Source organism: Sceloporus occidentalis, unplaced genomic scaffold (assembly GCF_023333645.1).
Source record: "Sceloporus occidentalis isolate IW3139 unplaced genomic scaffold, rSceOcc1.0.p SCAF_9, whole genome shotgun sequence".
Taxonomy (NCBI): Eukaryota; Metazoa; Chordata; class Lepidosauria; order Squamata; family Phrynosomatidae; genus Sceloporus; species Sceloporus occidentalis.
This window is the reverse complement of record NW_028316989.1, coordinates 17,410,102-17,426,822: the sequence shown is the minus strand read 5'-3', so window position 1 is coordinate 17,426,822 and position 16,721 is coordinate 17,410,102. Positions and strand designations below refer to the sequence as shown.

At 42.8% G+C, this 16,721-nt stretch overlaps 1 protein-coding gene across 1 annotated transcript in view; it reads right to left on the bottom strand.

Annotated features, from left to right (window-relative positions):
- Nucleotides 1-16,578, bottom strand: part of LOC149307000 (condensin-2 complex subunit D3-L-like) — a 44,742-nt gene extending 28,164 nt beyond the window's left edge. Inside the window, exons 1-14 of the mRNA XM_089537512.1 lie at nucleotides 16,498-16,578; nucleotides 13,632-13,786; nucleotides 12,431-12,593; nucleotides 11,890-12,062; nucleotides 10,782-10,952; nucleotides 9,210-9,271; nucleotides 8,892-8,979; nucleotides 6,331-6,461; nucleotides 5,039-5,111; nucleotides 4,107-4,232; nucleotides 3,378-3,639; nucleotides 2,756-2,815; nucleotides 2,271-2,351; nucleotides 210-283 (exon numbers count right to left, since the gene is read on the bottom strand). Coding sequence (XP_089393638.1) covers nucleotides 210-283; nucleotides 2,271-2,351; nucleotides 2,756-2,815; nucleotides 3,378-3,639; nucleotides 4,107-4,232; nucleotides 5,039-5,111; nucleotides 6,331-6,461; nucleotides 8,892-8,979; nucleotides 9,210-9,271; nucleotides 10,782-10,952; nucleotides 11,890-12,062; nucleotides 12,431-12,593; nucleotides 13,632-13,786; nucleotides 16,498-16,561 — 1,683 coding nt within the window. The 5' untranslated portion in view covers nucleotides 16,562-16,578. The remainder of the gene's footprint in view (nucleotides 1-209; nucleotides 284-2,270; nucleotides 2,352-2,755; nucleotides 2,816-3,377; nucleotides 3,640-4,106; nucleotides 4,233-5,038; nucleotides 5,112-6,330; nucleotides 6,462-8,891; nucleotides 8,980-9,209; nucleotides 9,272-10,781; nucleotides 10,953-11,889; nucleotides 12,063-12,430; nucleotides 12,594-13,631; nucleotides 13,787-16,497) is intronic.
- Nucleotides 16,579-16,721: the final 143 nt, after the last annotated feature.

The window sequence follows — 16,721 nt, the reverse complement described above, 5'->3', positions numbered from 1 at the left end:
CAGGAAAGCAAAGGCTGCACAAGAACAGTGAAAATGATCAGCCAAAACCTGCACTCCCTCCTGCTTTCCGCTTGGGAGGGAAAAGCTTTCACTGCTGGTTTAGCATTAGTGCTCAGTGCCCCTTCTCTGAGCAGTGGCTCAGGAAAACAAAGTTACTTTTAAAGAATATCTACAAGTGATGGGAACATCCAAGGAAGCAACAAACATACCTGGAGGGCAGATTTTCTAACGTTTGTCTTCTCATCCCCAGCTCTTAGCCTCAGCATGCTCATGATCTCCTTTCCTGTTTGGCATGACAGAGGGGCAGTCAAATAAAGTGAGCAGTTCTGAAATGGCTGTATGCTCAGAACATCACAAAAACTTAGCCTGTTAAATCTCTTAAGCACTTCACGCACATTAACTGCATCTGCACATGACTTCAAAGTATTGTGTTCAATAAGCTGTAGGTGCAATAAAATTTGAGTGCAACGCTAAGCTATCCATGCTTCTTCTTCTTTTCTTTCTTTTAACCGACTTGCACAAACAGGAGGCTTATTGAAAACTTGATTTGGAGGTGGTTTATCATCTTGGTTTCTTTGGGTGCAATGAAACTCTAATCCTGATTTTGAAGCAATCCATGCCTCATTTCTTTACCTAATACACATGCTGGCATGAACATGCTACATACTATAAGCTTCTATATGCTTCTACTTAATACAGGGTGAGATTCCTGGGTTTTTTGGACTGCAGTTCCCAGAATTCCCCAGTCAGAGCGGAAGTAGGGAGATGGTGGGAATCATCATCCAAAAATATAATCTCCCAAGGTCTAATCCAGTTTTCTCTGGCCTTGTTCCTTCCTTCATATGTCTCAATATTCATCTCAGGGTATGGTCAGCAGAGCCTCTGCTTCATTTTGGCTTGCCGCTTGCTTCCTTGCTCAGTAATTTTTTTGGTCAGCATTTGGGTCTTCACAACTGCATCTGCTTCTCCTCATCCCTACTTGTTTCATCTTTCTTGTTTCAGCATTCTCTCCCAAGATTCTACTTCAACTATCCTTTTCCACCTTTCTCTCCCCCTTCAAACATACAACAATGTTTTTCTCCTGCTCTCCCACTCCCCTCTTGGGTTATTTGGGTGCCAGGTGGGAATGACAATATATTCAGGACACAACCCAATGCTATAAAGTAGGTTAGTGTCATCATTGCCCTACTGTATGCTGCTGCTGGAAAGAAGGAGCACAAATAAGGGTCAAGACAGAGATACTGGCTTGCCAGAGGCCACCTCATAAATTTTCAGCTGAGGTAAGAGTTGAAGCTTCCCAGCTCTTAGTCTTATCTATAAAACTGTCAGGTCACCTTTTCAACTCAAAGTGCCCAAGGCAATACAAATAAAAGAGATTGAAAGTCACTAGTTACTCCATCGTTATATGTACATATGCCAGTGGTAGAAATGGCTATCTGGCACCAATGCATAAAGCCCAAAATCAAGCTATTAGAAGAAATTCAGTGTTTCTCCTTGCTCAACTGCCACTTTGGAGCAACCCAATGTCTTCACAGATTGTAGGCATCACTAAGTTCAATGGCGCTTGTGCCCACAAGTGGCAAAGAGATTGTAGCCCAGGTCTCCTATTTGATCACTTTGGTAAGTGAATGTATAATGAATTGGAATGAATGAAGGTACAATGAATCTCAGAAGCAAGCACCACTGGTTTCAATACAAAATCCCAAGTGAGTGGGCAGAGAATTACAGGCCTGGTAAGGATGACCAGAAGATGGGAGCATCTTCTTGTAATCCTGGGAGATGGAGGTGTAATGAAAAGGCATGACACCTTTGGAATCCCCCACCCCCACACAGAAGTACAGTGCGCCTGTGTTTTACGCAGGTGCACCATATGCAGCTTTCAGCATACTGCTGAAAGCCATGCCGGAAGAGCCCGTCATGTGCCCTGGAAGACGGGCGCACGCCCATAGCTGCACACTGAGGGCCCAAGCCCCATTACATCCTATGGGGTTCCCATTTGGCTTTCCCTTCCTGTGAAAGCAGCTAAAAATGTCAGGGACTCTCCACCTTAGGCTCGCATACCATTTTGCTTGAATAAGAATCTCTGGCTTGTTTTCCTCACCGCAACAACGTGAAATCCAGATCCAGCTTAGACATATGAACATAACATTATCATATACAGGCAATTTCTTATGTTGGAAGATGGAAATGAATATATATGCCAAAAGAGATCAGGTATGTAAGAACTGACAAAGAGAAAGGAAAACCTAATAATGGCTCTAGTTACATACCATTAAACTCAGCGGAGTCACGTTCAGTTACTTCGATGGTTTTGAACGTTGGGAAAGTCTTCAGGTTATGGCTGGAGGGACCTTTAGGAATAAAACCCCACATCTCAATTCACAGACTCCACAGAAGCACAATAAAATCCATTCAATCATGATTTTTTAAGAAAAGATCATCTAGAAATCAACACTTCAGGGAATAAGTCAGGTGGCAATAATAAAACTCAGCTATCCTGAGTGGTATTACAGACTGATGTTGGCCACTACACATATCCTGAGAGAAACATGAGGTCATGCTGATATTATGATGGCAGAATGACCTAGAATTTCAAGGAGGACAGGCAGAAGCTTGGAGACAACAGTCTTAGCATCTTCTTTCCATGACAGAGTTTTTCTAACAGGTTCAAAGCATTTGCAGAATTATCCCAGAAAACTAAAGAATAGACACAAGCACCTTAAAAGTGACACAGTTAAGAGACTGCTCTGCTTACCTTCTGAACTGGTTAGGAAAGTCCCAGCAGGGGTGTTTGTATCCATTACTGTAGAAGAAGCTGTGAGGGTAGACAGAGGAAGACAATGAAACACCATTTGGCAACCTAAGGAAGCTTTACACACACTGCACATGAGAGAAGCCACTGTGAAGCTGGCTGGAACTGCAAAAACAGGGAATTAGCAGGCATATCAGGGAATTAGCAGAGCTAATATATGAATGAAAACATGCATGCCGCTCCTCTCTGTAGCTGTACTAAACCATGTCTTTGTTATATTAATGTAGACCAGGGATGGGAATGGGTATTGAAATTCAACATCTGGAGGGTTACAACTTCCATCTGACCTTGCTATGCTAGCACACTGAATGGTGATTAATGGTGGGACATGCAGTCCATCAGGATCTGCACATCCCTAGAACAGTCCTGCCTCTAAGGAACTATGGATACATGTTCTCCCAACCCTTCCACTTCCTACCAATCCCCTGGAGTAAGTTAAGCCAGACAATACTGTCTGCCCCCTGTAGACATATGGGAATTTGAATCCAGGACCTCAAAGTCCAACATTTCAGGTTCAAGATCACAAAGACTAATCCCACATCTCAATGGCTGATTGTATTCTCACCATACTTACTGCCCTGCAAAAGCTCTTGTATGCTTTCTGCATTTGACATGGCTTTTGTATCCAGACACTGGGCAAAGCCTGAAAGGGCTTTGCTGCGAACGGTTGGTGCTTTGTCGGAACATCGACCAAAGACCATGACTTGCACTAGGAATTTATGCTTCAAAAACATTTGCTGTTCCTCAGACAAAGTGTCATCTGGTTCCCGTTCTGGAAGATCCAATAGGGCCAAGGCAGCGTCAATAGCAAATACCCTATAGGAGATCTGTTGGAGAAGAATACATTGTCAGATTGCTTAGAACTAGGGTGGGTAAATGCAGGGTGGACAGGGACAATTTTCTCCTTGCCTACCTCTGTGGGCTGCACCTCTCCACACAAAGATTTCCTCTGCAGTCCATCTCAAAATGATAATATGAAGTGACATTACTTCCTGCTGCCACTTTGAGAGGAACCTCAGAAAAAATGGGGGCATTTGGGGGTAGTATGGTGCTCTGGTGTGTTTGTGGGGGTGCTGAACATTTTACATGTTTGCATGCACTTGGGGGACTATCTGGTGGTTGGGGGTGGGGATAAATGTCCAAAATTCAAGACAATTTATTTTTAAATGGGGAAGGGTTGAAGGACTGGTGAAAAGCTTCAGGGGCTAAATAAATTAATAAATGGTGTCCAGTGACTGCATAGAAACACAGTGACAAAAGAGTAGGCAGAAGTTCCAACTCTCATAACCCTCACCTTGTTATTTAGCGAGAATCTATACAGCCAAGCTATGAAGTCAGCATGGTTTCCACACGGGAGTTTGTACAGGAATTGTGTCAAAGCCTGTGCTGCATATGTTCGGTACTCTGATTTATCAGGAACCTAGAAAGAAGGAAATTGTCGAGAGGAAATGAGGTTGGATGATCCCTCATAAAAATGGCTTCAACATCTGCAACAAGGCAGAGGTTATCATTTGTCCTTGGTTGAACAATCAATTCTAGTGACAACCAACTTAAACTCTGGATGATCAAATAAAGGAAAGATATCCAAATGAACACAATAGGATGAAAATGAGATGTCAGCACAGAATTCCATTGCATCATACAGAATGACAAAACAATGTCTCAGCCAGCAAACAATGGTGTTCAGTTATTATTTCAAACACTAGATGGTTAAAAAAAATTACCTCTATGGTGTGAGAGATTACCTCCAAAAAGTTATATACAGTGCGCCTGCGTTATACATGGATGCACTATACACGATTTTCAGCATATGCTGAAAGCCGCGAGGGAGCCGCGTGGGAGGGCATGTCCCATTCAGATGAATGGGGCGAGCACCCGAGGCGCACGCGTGCTACCACATTATGCACAAGCCCCATTTCTTTCAATGGGGCTCGAGCATACGCGGGGTTTTTTTATGCCGGGGGCTCTGGAACGGATCCTTCACGTAAAAAAAGGGCGCACTGTAGTACATCCTTTCATCTACTGCTGATAGCCAATAACACTGCTTCAGGCTGAAGTTGGAAGGCAGCAACTGGGAAACCCAAATTAAATCCCCAGCTGGCTAGGTATCCCAAACACTTGTCCTGGGTTACCTTACAGCTGGCTGTAAGAAAACAAACTCCCCCTTTTCAAAAGGAAAAAAAGGCTGCTTCATCACTGCCAAAGAGTACAATGAATGCAACCTACCTTGGTGCAAATGTGCTGTAGTAAGATTCGCAGTACAGGGAAGGCAACTTCTTTCAGTTCCTCAGTGAGAGAGCTGCATAAACCAAAGATCACACATTATATGGCAAGAAGCCCTGCTTGCATGTCAGGACACAAACTCATTTTTTCAGTCACTCAAAAGGTTTTCCATCTAAGGATGAAGCTGTCTCATATGGACTACTGAGCTAGCCAGCTCATATTGTCTATCTGGCCACAGCAGTGTGTCATTTCAGAATGAAGTCTTTCCCATTATCCAGAAAATTTGGAGGATTAAACCTATGATGAGTTCAGTGTGAAGTTACAATGAACTATGGGCTACATCAGTCTAATGAAGAAGAAACTCTGTGAAACTGCTAAGTTCCTTCCTACCATTCTCTTACAGAACAGACAACATGCTCCTGTTCTAATATGAAGCTGGCTAGGCTGAGAGGGACAGAAATTAATGACTGAACAGAGGCCTAGACCTGTATTCCATTAATCCAAACTCAATACTAAGTTAGCCTTGTGAATAGGCACCAGTCTAGTAACTGGTAATGAGTAGGATGTCACCCTGGCAAGTAAGTGGTTAAGATACGTGTCTATGGGCCCAAACAGACAGGCCAAAATAAAGCTGCTTTGGGTCACTTCGGAGGTATGCTGTTTAAACAATGCATGCATCCCAAGAGGCCAGAAGCTGTGCCAAAGCTGTGCTCCAGTCCTTAGGACTGGAGCATGGCTTTGGCATGGCTCCGGCCTCTTAGGATGCATGCATTGTTTAAACAACTTACCTCCGAAGTGACCCAAAGCAGCTTTATTTTGGCCTATCTGTTTGGGCCCTATGTTATTTTAACAAGGCTCTATTTCCACCCTGTAATTTCAAAGCCTAAATCCAGTAGGGAAGGGCATGACACAATTACATCAGATTTCACTGCTTGTCAACATTATTTATCTAATTTATATCCCAACTTTTCACAACATGGAATGCAAGTCAGCTTACAACATAGATTAAGAAAAAGTATAGCTGTAAACCTGAAAGAAAGGTTAAAAGATGATTAAATAAATTATTCTATTAAAGCACCACTAATTTAAAGCATGGATGTGACATCTCAAATCTTGCTTTTAGGAAAATTAGGATGAAGGAGGTAAGCTCTTTCACTCCACAGGCATTCAGGCCATTTGTAGGAACCGCTGAATAATAAAACCATTCAGAAGTTGGAGAGTAATGGAAGTTTGATACAACTCTGAAAATATGCAGAAGCAAATATAAAATAAAATAAAGCCGCTCTGGGCTTCACCTGATGAATCTGATAGCCTGGTTCCTATCACTGATGGCATGAGATGTAATAATGGCTGATGCACCACTGGATACTCCTGTTCCTGTCAACATGATGATGTTGAGAAATTGATAGAAAACACGGCGCAGAATCTAGAACAGAAACAGAGAGAGAGAGACTAGCAGGTAAATGGGCAACATTCTCCAGTCTGCCAGCTTTTCCCAAAGGAAAAACACACCCAGCATATTTATGAACTTCCTAACATCTCAAAACCAGAGACATTTTCTTTTGGGCTCTGAATAAATTTTCAGAGGTACGCTAGGACACCAAAACAAATCAAAGTAAGAAGGAAGTAGAAGGAAGAGGGGTTTCATAATAGAAGTAGAGATGCTTCCCCCCTTTCCCTTTTTACAGCTTTTGCAGCCCGGGTCACTAGCCTTTCCATGACCAACTTTAAAAACATGTTAAACTCTTTCTAGATTAAACAGATGTGACCCTGGATTACTGCCATTTGCCTCCAATGCACATTAATGTGCTCAGAAGTCCCATACACAAGGTGCAGGGAACTTAAGATGGTACATTGGCAGAAGTTTGGTTAAGACTGGATTGCCAACCTCCCACCCTCCAGCCCCACTTGGCACACAGGAGCCTCTCTACCTTAGCAAATTTCAAAACTGAGATTTCGCCACCATTTCAAAAGGAGTTGGATAAGGAAGTTTCAAGAAATCCCATTTATTTGAATATCCCACATGGCAAAATTTAGCTGCTGTTCTGTACCCCGTAAGCACATTACCTAACCAAATGAGGGGTAGAGAGGCATTCCACTTCTTTACACAAGCTGCTTTTTGAGACACATGCTGACACCAGTTACACACACACAGCCCCTTATTTAAACAAGACATAATCTAAACTAAAACTGACACAAGAATACTTTGTATAATAAGCCTCAAACAAACAAACAAACCCAAGGTTCAGCCTTTCAAGGATCTGCAAGAATCAGAGTAGAATCATCTGAGAATCTGACTCAACCCAGTTGCATACAGTGTGAAAATGCTTCCACTACACACATCATGAAGAAGTACTACAAGACAACCATGTGTATTGGTATTAAAGCTCCCTCTAGTAGCCAAACCAAGGAACTGTATGTTCAAGTGTAGGATTATGTCAAAAGTGTGTGATCTGGAACTGGGAAACAATTTAACAGATTCATTTTCGGTGTCAGCAAATCTGTGAAGAAACTCACCAATGCATCTCAGAAGTATAAGAGAGAGGAAAAGATGGGAACTACAGAACATGGGTAGAGAGAGAGAAGGTTGTGAATACAACTCAGATGAGTTGTTGGCTCAACACCTGAGATGAAAAGTCTAAAATGGAGCATCTTTAACACCGAGATGTTAGAAGGTACATAAGTTAGTGCTTCTGACACACAAGAGGAAAAAAAACCACCTGCATTATACACCACCCCACCAAAAATATAGTAATTATCAGCAAACTGATCAGCTCAAATGAAATATTGGAAAGCTTGAGATGAGAGAAATTTTATGTGACACCTAAAAGATTATGCAAACACACAGAAAATTGGCTTGGAAGAACATTCCATGCTCAGGATGTTATGACAAAGTGTTTTCTTTCCTTAAATGGTGTAGTATTTTGGGACTCATGTACTGTTCTTCTTCCATCAAATGCTGATGAGTATGCAACCTGTGGTAAGGGAAGGTATGGCCCTCAAGATGTTGTTGAATCGCAGCCATGAGAACTGTATTCTAGTAATCTGGGTGTGGAAAGACAGCCATGAAGCAACTAGATAAGATTTTCAACTTTAAAGATATATTGAAAACCAAAGTCATAATCATCCAGGTCATAGCATTTCTATTTTCTATGTATGGTTCTGAAAGCTGGACAATGAAGAAAATTGACTAGAAGAAAACACTCTCCTTTGAAATGTGGTGCTAGAGATTTCTACAGATGCCATGGAGTGCTAAAAAGACAAATGAATAAGTCTTAAAAGCAGATCAAGCCTGAACTCTCACTAAAAGTAAAGATGACTAAACAGGAGCTGTTGCACTTTGGAGATATCGTGAGAAGATGTAACAAACTGGAAAAGACAACAATGCTTCACAAAATGGAAAGCAATGGAAAAAGGGGGAGACTGCATTACAAGTGGATTGATTCAGTCAAGCCACAACCCTTAGTGTGCAAGACCTAAGCAGGACAGCTAATAACCAGGGATCTTGGAGGCATCTCATACACAGCATGAAGATGATTTGACAGCAAATAACAAATGACAAACCATAAGAGGGGTTCATGCTTTCCACCTGTGCCTTAGAGGTATCTGTGTCCACACGTCTAGCCTCTGAGCAAGGCTGAAGTCAGATGAATTTGAATTTATGAGAGCTTGCCCATCTGGTCATATCCAGGCCAGTTGTGCACAGGCATCCTTTAACATGCCCCATACCTGTTGTCACAGGTACATACTTTGCTGTCATTAATCACTCTTTACTAGTTAGAACCTCTACACACACCTACCTTAAGAATTCTGCACAAACCAGAGAGAAGCCAAAATGCACAAGTATGATTCTTACCTTATCTTCTAAGCTGTGAAGTGAGGAACACAACAGGCGTAAGCCAAAGTAGGCAAGCTGTGGGATATATTTGGCTTGGTCGATAGTCCTGTTCCATATAAAATAAAATGAAAAAAGACTGAGCTTGTCTTTTATTCAGTGGCCAAGATCTAGCTTGAAAATCCAGAGTTTAAAATCCTCAAATATTGCTCACAAACAAACATGCATCTTAGGGCTAGGTTGGCGTTGGGGCTTGTGGGACCGACTTCACCACAACTTTTATAAGATAACCTCCATCAGCATTTCCTCCAAAATTCAACATTAAGAGTAATAACTCACATGCTTTCCAAAGGCTCAAACTCCAGTGAGCAGGGCTCCAAATGGGTCAAATTAACAAAGATCTATCAAACAAAAAAGCCAAAGTTAGTAGAGCTCCGCTCAGTTACCTCCCAGGCCCAATTCAAACGGGATTTGAAAACCTACCTGTTTCAAATCGCATTCCCCGATTAGTCCTTATAGGCCCCCCCGCCGCACAGGCAATGGATTGGCTAACCCGGGGGCTTTTGTTTTTGTTTCTGCTTTTGTTTTGTTCTGTTTTGGTTTTTTGTTTATCGTGTGATTTATGTAATTTTTGCTATGGTTTTAACTTGTATATTGTGTATTTTTAACTGTTGTGAACCGCCCTGATCTTACGGAAGGGCGGTATACAAATAAAATGTTTATTTATTTATTATTATTTATTATTAGTAGCCAAACTGAACAGCACAAACAATAGGGTTATCTCTGAGGCCTTATGACACCAGGTCAGTTTCCCAGCTCAGTGGTAATCCTAGAATTTCTGACAAGGGGGGAAAACACCACACACACCTAATATCCCAAGTATCTGGGAGATGTCCCCTGCCTGGCAGTAGGATGAGACTGCCTGGCAGTCTCATAGGAGAACTGTGTAATGGCTAACTGTATTGGAGCAAGGGAAAGAATACAGAACTACAAAAGGAAAAGCATTGAGTATTTGGCCTGCCTAAACGCTACATGTACCCTTACCAGAAAAGGTATCTGCAGCTGGGTCCAGAGGCTAGCAAGCAAGCATCCACAAATCCTTCCAGGGGAAGATTTTATAAGGACTCATTCTTACCCAGAGGCCTAAAAACCATTCACACTGCCATTATAAATATTTAAAGAGAGCCCCCATAACTGGATGAAACCAAGCCCAACATCCCATTTCCAGAAATGGCCAACCAGAGATTGTTGAGGAGTTCATGGAAAAAGATAGGAAACTAACACCCCTCTCTTCTTTTCTGTCTCTAGACTCTGAACACGGAGGTATACTAAGTATACATTGGGGTCAGCAAACTATAGCCTGCATGTGACCTGCCAGGGTCATTTTGTGGCCACTATAATAAAAAAAATAGTATTTTTTAAAACAATAATAAATTGCCCCAAAAGGATACAGGAGACAATTTCACCACTTTTTTGAGGGCATGGGGCATTTTAGGCCTCCGGAAGCCATTTTCCTAAAAGGAAATTAATTGGAAGTTGACACCTTAAAGGGGATCTGAGAATAAAAAAATGATTCCACCCTAGGATTTTTTTTGGGTGGGGGGCAATACAGCTTTCTAATGCCTAGCAGTTACCTACCCTGGGAAAGATGAAGGGAGTGGGGGAATCTTTAGTCCTCCAGATGTTGTTGGACTGCAACTCTCATCAGTCCCAGATGGCATAGCTAATGGTGAAGGCTGATGGGAGCTGTGGTCCAACATCATCTGAAGGTCTGAATGATTCCCACCCCAGTGTGGACACATATATCTTCCTTAACTTAACCCTTCCTAAAGGTCCCTTGAGCTAGTGATCAAGCTGCCATAGCAAATACATGCTTCTGCTACTTCCATACTAGTCTGTTTCATGGCTTACCTGAATGCAAGTCTCCACACACTGTGGTCTCTCTTTCAGGGAGAACTTGGAAAGAAGTCGTAGGAGACTTTTCAGGAGAAGGAAAAGTGCCTCCCGAATTTGAAGCAACTCATGTGCAGAGAAGTAAACCTGTTCTTCCTGGTCTTCATCCTCTCCAAAATTCTCCTCCATCTAAAATTGCAAAAACAACAACAACAACAAACAAACAAAAACCTAAATCACAGATTTGCTCAAACAAGGGTAACCAAATAATGGCCTAAAAAAACAAGTGCACCCTTTCTTCCACCACCCGAGGATTTTTTTTAATCCTGTTGTACCAAATTCTGGAAAGCACCAAAAGAACAGATCACAAAGCAGAACAAACAGTAGTCAGAGAAGTACAGGAGACAAATACAGCACCAACTGTATTTGTTTCACTGAGCTGCCATTCCCACTGAGTTTATACATTAGTAACAATTTGGGGAGCGCACTGTCCAACAAAGTACAGTGGGTCCTCGCCTTACGCAGGGATCTGTTCCGGATCCCTCCACGTAAGGAGAATTCCGCCTATGCTCAAGCCCCATTGTAAACAATGGGGCTCGTGCACAGCGGCGCGGCGGTGCACGGGGCGCAACGGGCGTGTGCGCCCATTCAATTGAATGGGACACGCCGCCCCTTCCGCCCAGCGCGCACCCCGCGGCTTGAGCACGTATGCTCAAGCCGCGTAAGGCGCACCCGCGTATGACGCAGGCACGCTGTAAAACAGATTCCCCAACATACACTGTTTTCTACATTCTGGCTCTAACACATTTCTGAATTTGAAGCAATATATAGTAAGTTGCCTGCTCAGTTTCATCAGAAGAAAAGAAGTTCCAAGTAACCATACTTCAGTGTTCAGTGCAGTCTGTAGTTATGTATGGATGACTGTGAAGCCTTTTATCATAGGGATGGTGTTACAGAATGGAATAGTTGGAAAGGGCACAAGTTAATATGTACAGTATGGAGTTCAGAGAAGCCTCTATTGAACTGAACAGCTACTTCTGTGGTACAGGAATTACCCCCTTTTCTCAGGAAAAAAATGAAAATATGTATTACAGTGTTTCTGGCATCAGCAGTGCAATTTTCTTACCATGACATTTTCTTTTCTTGTAGATTTCCCCTTCTTTCGACTCCCTGAAGAGTTTTTATTGTGGTCTTTTTTCCTTTTCCTGGACACGTTTGACTCTTGGGGCCAGCATTTAGACAAAGTCTGAAGACATTTTCCAAACATTACTGGGTGGAACAAGCGATTGGCTATGCTGCCTGACAAAAAGGAGAGACAGGTGAGTTTCTATGTGTTGGAGAATAGTTTTATAGCGCATACCCAGCAGCAGATGTAAGAAGGGAGTCATGCAGGGAGGAAAGATGCAGGGCAGTTAAAAACAACCTTTCTTGGAAGCCTTCAGGAACAACAATTCACCTTTTAAATTGGTTTTAATAGCCAAAAATCATCAGTAGACGTCTACACACTTCCAGTTATTTCTGGAAGTTCTGCAGATTGATCTGAGAGCAGAAAATTGGGCTGGTTTACTATAATTTGCGTTACATATTATCTGTCTTGATGATGTGTCCTTAGGATACCTCTGCTAAGCACAGGTTGAAAGGGCCATCCAAGCAGCTCATGTATTTACCTGGAATTTCAACCAACACGAAGTATAATCTAGCAGCATGGAGAGCACACAAACGCTGATGGAGGTTAGCTTTTTTACTCTCCGACTCTTGGACAAAATGATGCAACACTGCAACAAGGGCATTGTGGGAGATGTTGTTCTCTGCAAACAGGGGCCAGATGCTCTGAAACAAAAGAAGAAAACCGGACAAAAGCAAACACAGTAATCCATTATCATGACATCCATGGGTCAAGAAAAGCATTATCAGGTCATGTTTCCCATCTCTAATCTTCCCTATCAACTTAGCTACAAAGGACTCTTCCACACAGCAGAGGATTCTGGGACATGTTCCAGCAGGCACGCCTGGCCCACCTAAACCTTCCCTTTAGTTCTTGTACAAGGTACATCAAAGGAGGAAAGGGAAAGGAAATTAAAAGTGGAAGAAACTGTTATCACAGGTCACAGGAAATAATATAGAAAAATAAGTGCACAAACAGCCTTGGGAAAGTAGTGAGAATATTTAAAGGCAGTGATGAGATGTCTGTTGCTGGAAGCAGAAATGGATGGAGAATTATGGTGTAATGAGCTGGACCCCAACCTCATCTGAGCAAAGATAGCAACATGTGGTTTTGCCTCTGCCATATTCAAAGTAAGGAGTGTGTACATGTAGTTTTTTGTGGGTTTTTCAGGCTATGTGGCCATGTCCTAGAAGAGTTTATTCCTGACGCTTCGCCAGCATCTGTGGCTGGCATCTTCAAGACGTCAGGAAGAAACTCTTCTAGAACATAACCACATAGCCTGAAAACCCCACAAAAAAACTATGGATGCCGGCCATGAAAGCCTTCGACTTCACAGTGTATACACAATTTAGAGCTATACCCTGATGAAAAGGTTCAGTAAACTACAAGACAGGGCAGGCCACTGTTTGCAAGAGGGACCATTGCCTACCCCTGCAGAGTGACAACAGCCAATTCTTTCGACTATTAGCTGTGCCCAAATTCCAGTGCCACGTCCTTAAGGACAGGGAGAGATCCCTTGGTCAACTAGACATTTTCATCTACAAGTCCCATCAACCCAAGTCAGCAAAGCCAATAGCAAGGGATTAAGGCAATTATTCTCCAGATCATCAGGAAAGGGGAAGGTGTCTGAAGTGTTAGGCTCAGGATCTTAAAAACATTCCCCAGAAACGCAGGTCAGTCTCAGCTATTATTTAGCATCTTACTTCAATGGCCTCATGGTCATCTTCAGCGAAGGGACAGAGAGCTGCGTAGAGCTGAGAGAAGGCATCCAAGCCATCTTCTGTTATCAGGCTCTCTACTTTAGAGTCCAAAGGCTCCGTCTCAGTAAACTCCAGTTCCCAAGTTGTGTCAACCCAGGCTGAAAACAGAAAACATTTTAAAGATGCTTTTCTAGACAATATGAAGGTCCACACCAATTTAAAAAAGAAAGAAGCCCAAAATAAATTGCTGGTTTTGCTATTGTATAATGCCTGTCCTGTTTCTCTTCACTTGTTTTGTCTATCCAGGAGCCTCCTGTATATTGCTTAAAAGTGAAGGAGATGGACTTAAGTATTAGCCAGACGTTGTGTTTTCAAAATGGAAGCCCTGCCCTTGTTTCTTCACCTTTGAATCCCAGGTGTAATCCTAACCTACTAGCACCTAACAGTCAGTCTACAGTTTCCATCTTAAGTAATTCTGAGACTGGGTCTAAACACAGACCTTATATAACCCACCCTAATGTTCATACATGTCTTGTTCTTTCTCTTTTCCATGCCACTTTCTATGCCCTCTAAAGCGGCCAAAGTCTTCTGGAGAACTCAAACATCTGCATGCTATCCGTCCTGTTTTGATTGATCCTAGAATTTTATTGTATTCTTACTGTATTGTATTGTATTGTATTGTATTCTCTATGTATTTTTATTGCTGTAACCTGCCTGAATTCCTTGTGATTGGGTGGGCTATAAATAAATCATCATCATCATCATCATCATCATTATAGAAAATGCATTGTTTAACTGTTGATTTCATAATATAAAACAATGATCTCAAAACTTATGAAACAGAGAAACATTAAATAAATATATGTTATGAATAATGACAAATTAGATTTGGAAATAACAGCAAAACAATTTATCTATAGACCCAAATAGGTTCCACGCGTCTTATTTGTGCACAATTTGAAAAGTGTTTCTGCATCACAGGTTTTGGTGATACTTTCCTTTGACTATGGAACTCCAGTTCTGTTCTGGAGATCTCTTAAGAGATCATTCTCCATTGACCTCATGAGACTATAATCCAAGGCTGGGGAACCCATGGTCCTATAGATTTTGTGGGACGTCTCAACTTTTATTAAACTAAAGCAATACAGCGAATAGACTAAGAAGATGGGAGGTTTAGTCCAGGACACCCAAAGGTCTCAATTCCCTCAACCCTGTTTTGGGGAACTCACAACATTTGGACCGGTGTAAAAATAAATACAAACCTATGAAGAGCAGTGATGCCAAATCGGTGCACAAAGCCAAACACAGTTATCGTATGGTTGCTTCAGGGAGAGCCTCATATATCAACAGGCACCAAATACGCCAAACAACTGAAGTTTGGGATGTCAAAGATCAAAAGGAATCATAGAATCATAGTTGGAAGAGACCAGAAGGGCCATCCAGTCCAACCCCATTCTGCCATGCAGGAACTCTCAGTCAAAGCATCCCCATTGACAGATGGCCATCCAGCCTCTGTTTAAAGACCTCCAAAGAAGGAGACTCCACTACAATCTATGAGGGAGTGCATTCCACTGTCGAACAGCCCTTACTGTCAGGAAGTTCTTCCTAATGTGGAGGTGGAATCTCTTTTCCTGGAGCTTGCATCCATTGTTCCGGGTCCTGTTCTCTGAAGCAGCAGAAAATAAGCTTGCTCCCTCCTCAGTATGGCATACCTTCAAATATTTAAACAGGGCTATCATATCACCTCTTAACCTTCTCTTCTCCAGGCTAAACATACCTAGCTCCCTAAGTCATTCCTCATAGGGCTTGGTTTCTAGACCCTTCACCATTTTAGTTGCCCTCCTTTGGACACGCTCCAGTTTCTCAATGTCCTTTTTTAATTGTGGTGCCCAGAACTGGACACAATATTCCAGGTGGGGCCTGACCAGAGCAGAATAGAGTGGCACTATTACTTCCCTTGATCTCTAGACACTATGCTTTTATTGATGCAGCCTAAAATAGCATTGGCCTTTTTAGCTGCCGCATCACACTGTTGACTCATGTTCAACTTGTGGTCTACTTGGACTCCTAGATCCCTTTCACACGTAGTTTCATTCAGCCAGGTGTCACCCATCCTATATCTGTGCATTTTAATTTTCTGCCCTAAGTGCAATACCTTACATTTCTCCGTGTTGAATTTCATTTTGTTAGCTTTGGCCCAGCTTTCTAGTCTATTCAGGTCATTTTGAATCTTGATCCTGTCCTCTGGGGTATTAGCTATTCCTCCTAATTTGGTGTCATCTGCAAATTTGATAAGTATGCTCCCAATTCTGTCATCCAGGTCATTGATAAAGATGTTGAATAGCACTGGGCCCAGGACAGAGCCCTGTGGGACCCCACTGGTCACTTCTCTCCAGGATGAAAAGGACACGCACCCTTTGACACATACACACTTTTATTAAGTGTTTTCCTTTTCTAAGAAGAACTCAGCAATGGAAACACTAAGAGTCCAAGCAACAAAAAGCACCAGGTTTCCCTATAGAGTACCATTACCTTTTTAAGATGCCCCACTCTCTTCCATGCCAGCATTCTCTGAAGATGAAACATCAGGAATAAACTCTTCCAGAACAGGGCCACATAGCCCCAAAACAACCCACAAAAAGCCATGGGTGCCAGCCCTGAAAGCCTTTGATTCCACCTTCAACGCAGCTCCCCTTGAATATGTCTTTGCTGCAGGGACACCACTCCAACCCAGCAATGTTTCTTTCCCTAGCCCTCCCTTTTATGCCACAATCCCTGCCTTGAGCGCTGATGCTGCTAAAAGAAGACCCAGCTGGGCAGAGGACGAGGAGGAAAAGGGAGAGATGCCCATAGATACCACGAAACGCACCTTGGCTGACGTCCCTGAGGCGCCATCGCTCCAAAGCGCCCAACAGCCGCATCTCCGCCGCCATTTTGCCAACCGAACGCACTCTGAAACCACCGCCGCTTCTTCGAATCCACCAATCACAGCGTTCCCTCTCCCTCAGCCAATCGCCGCCGAGGGTCGGGGCAAAAAGGGGGGGGGAAGCCTCGTTCGACCTTACTGCGCCTGCGCCGGAGGCGGCGTCGACA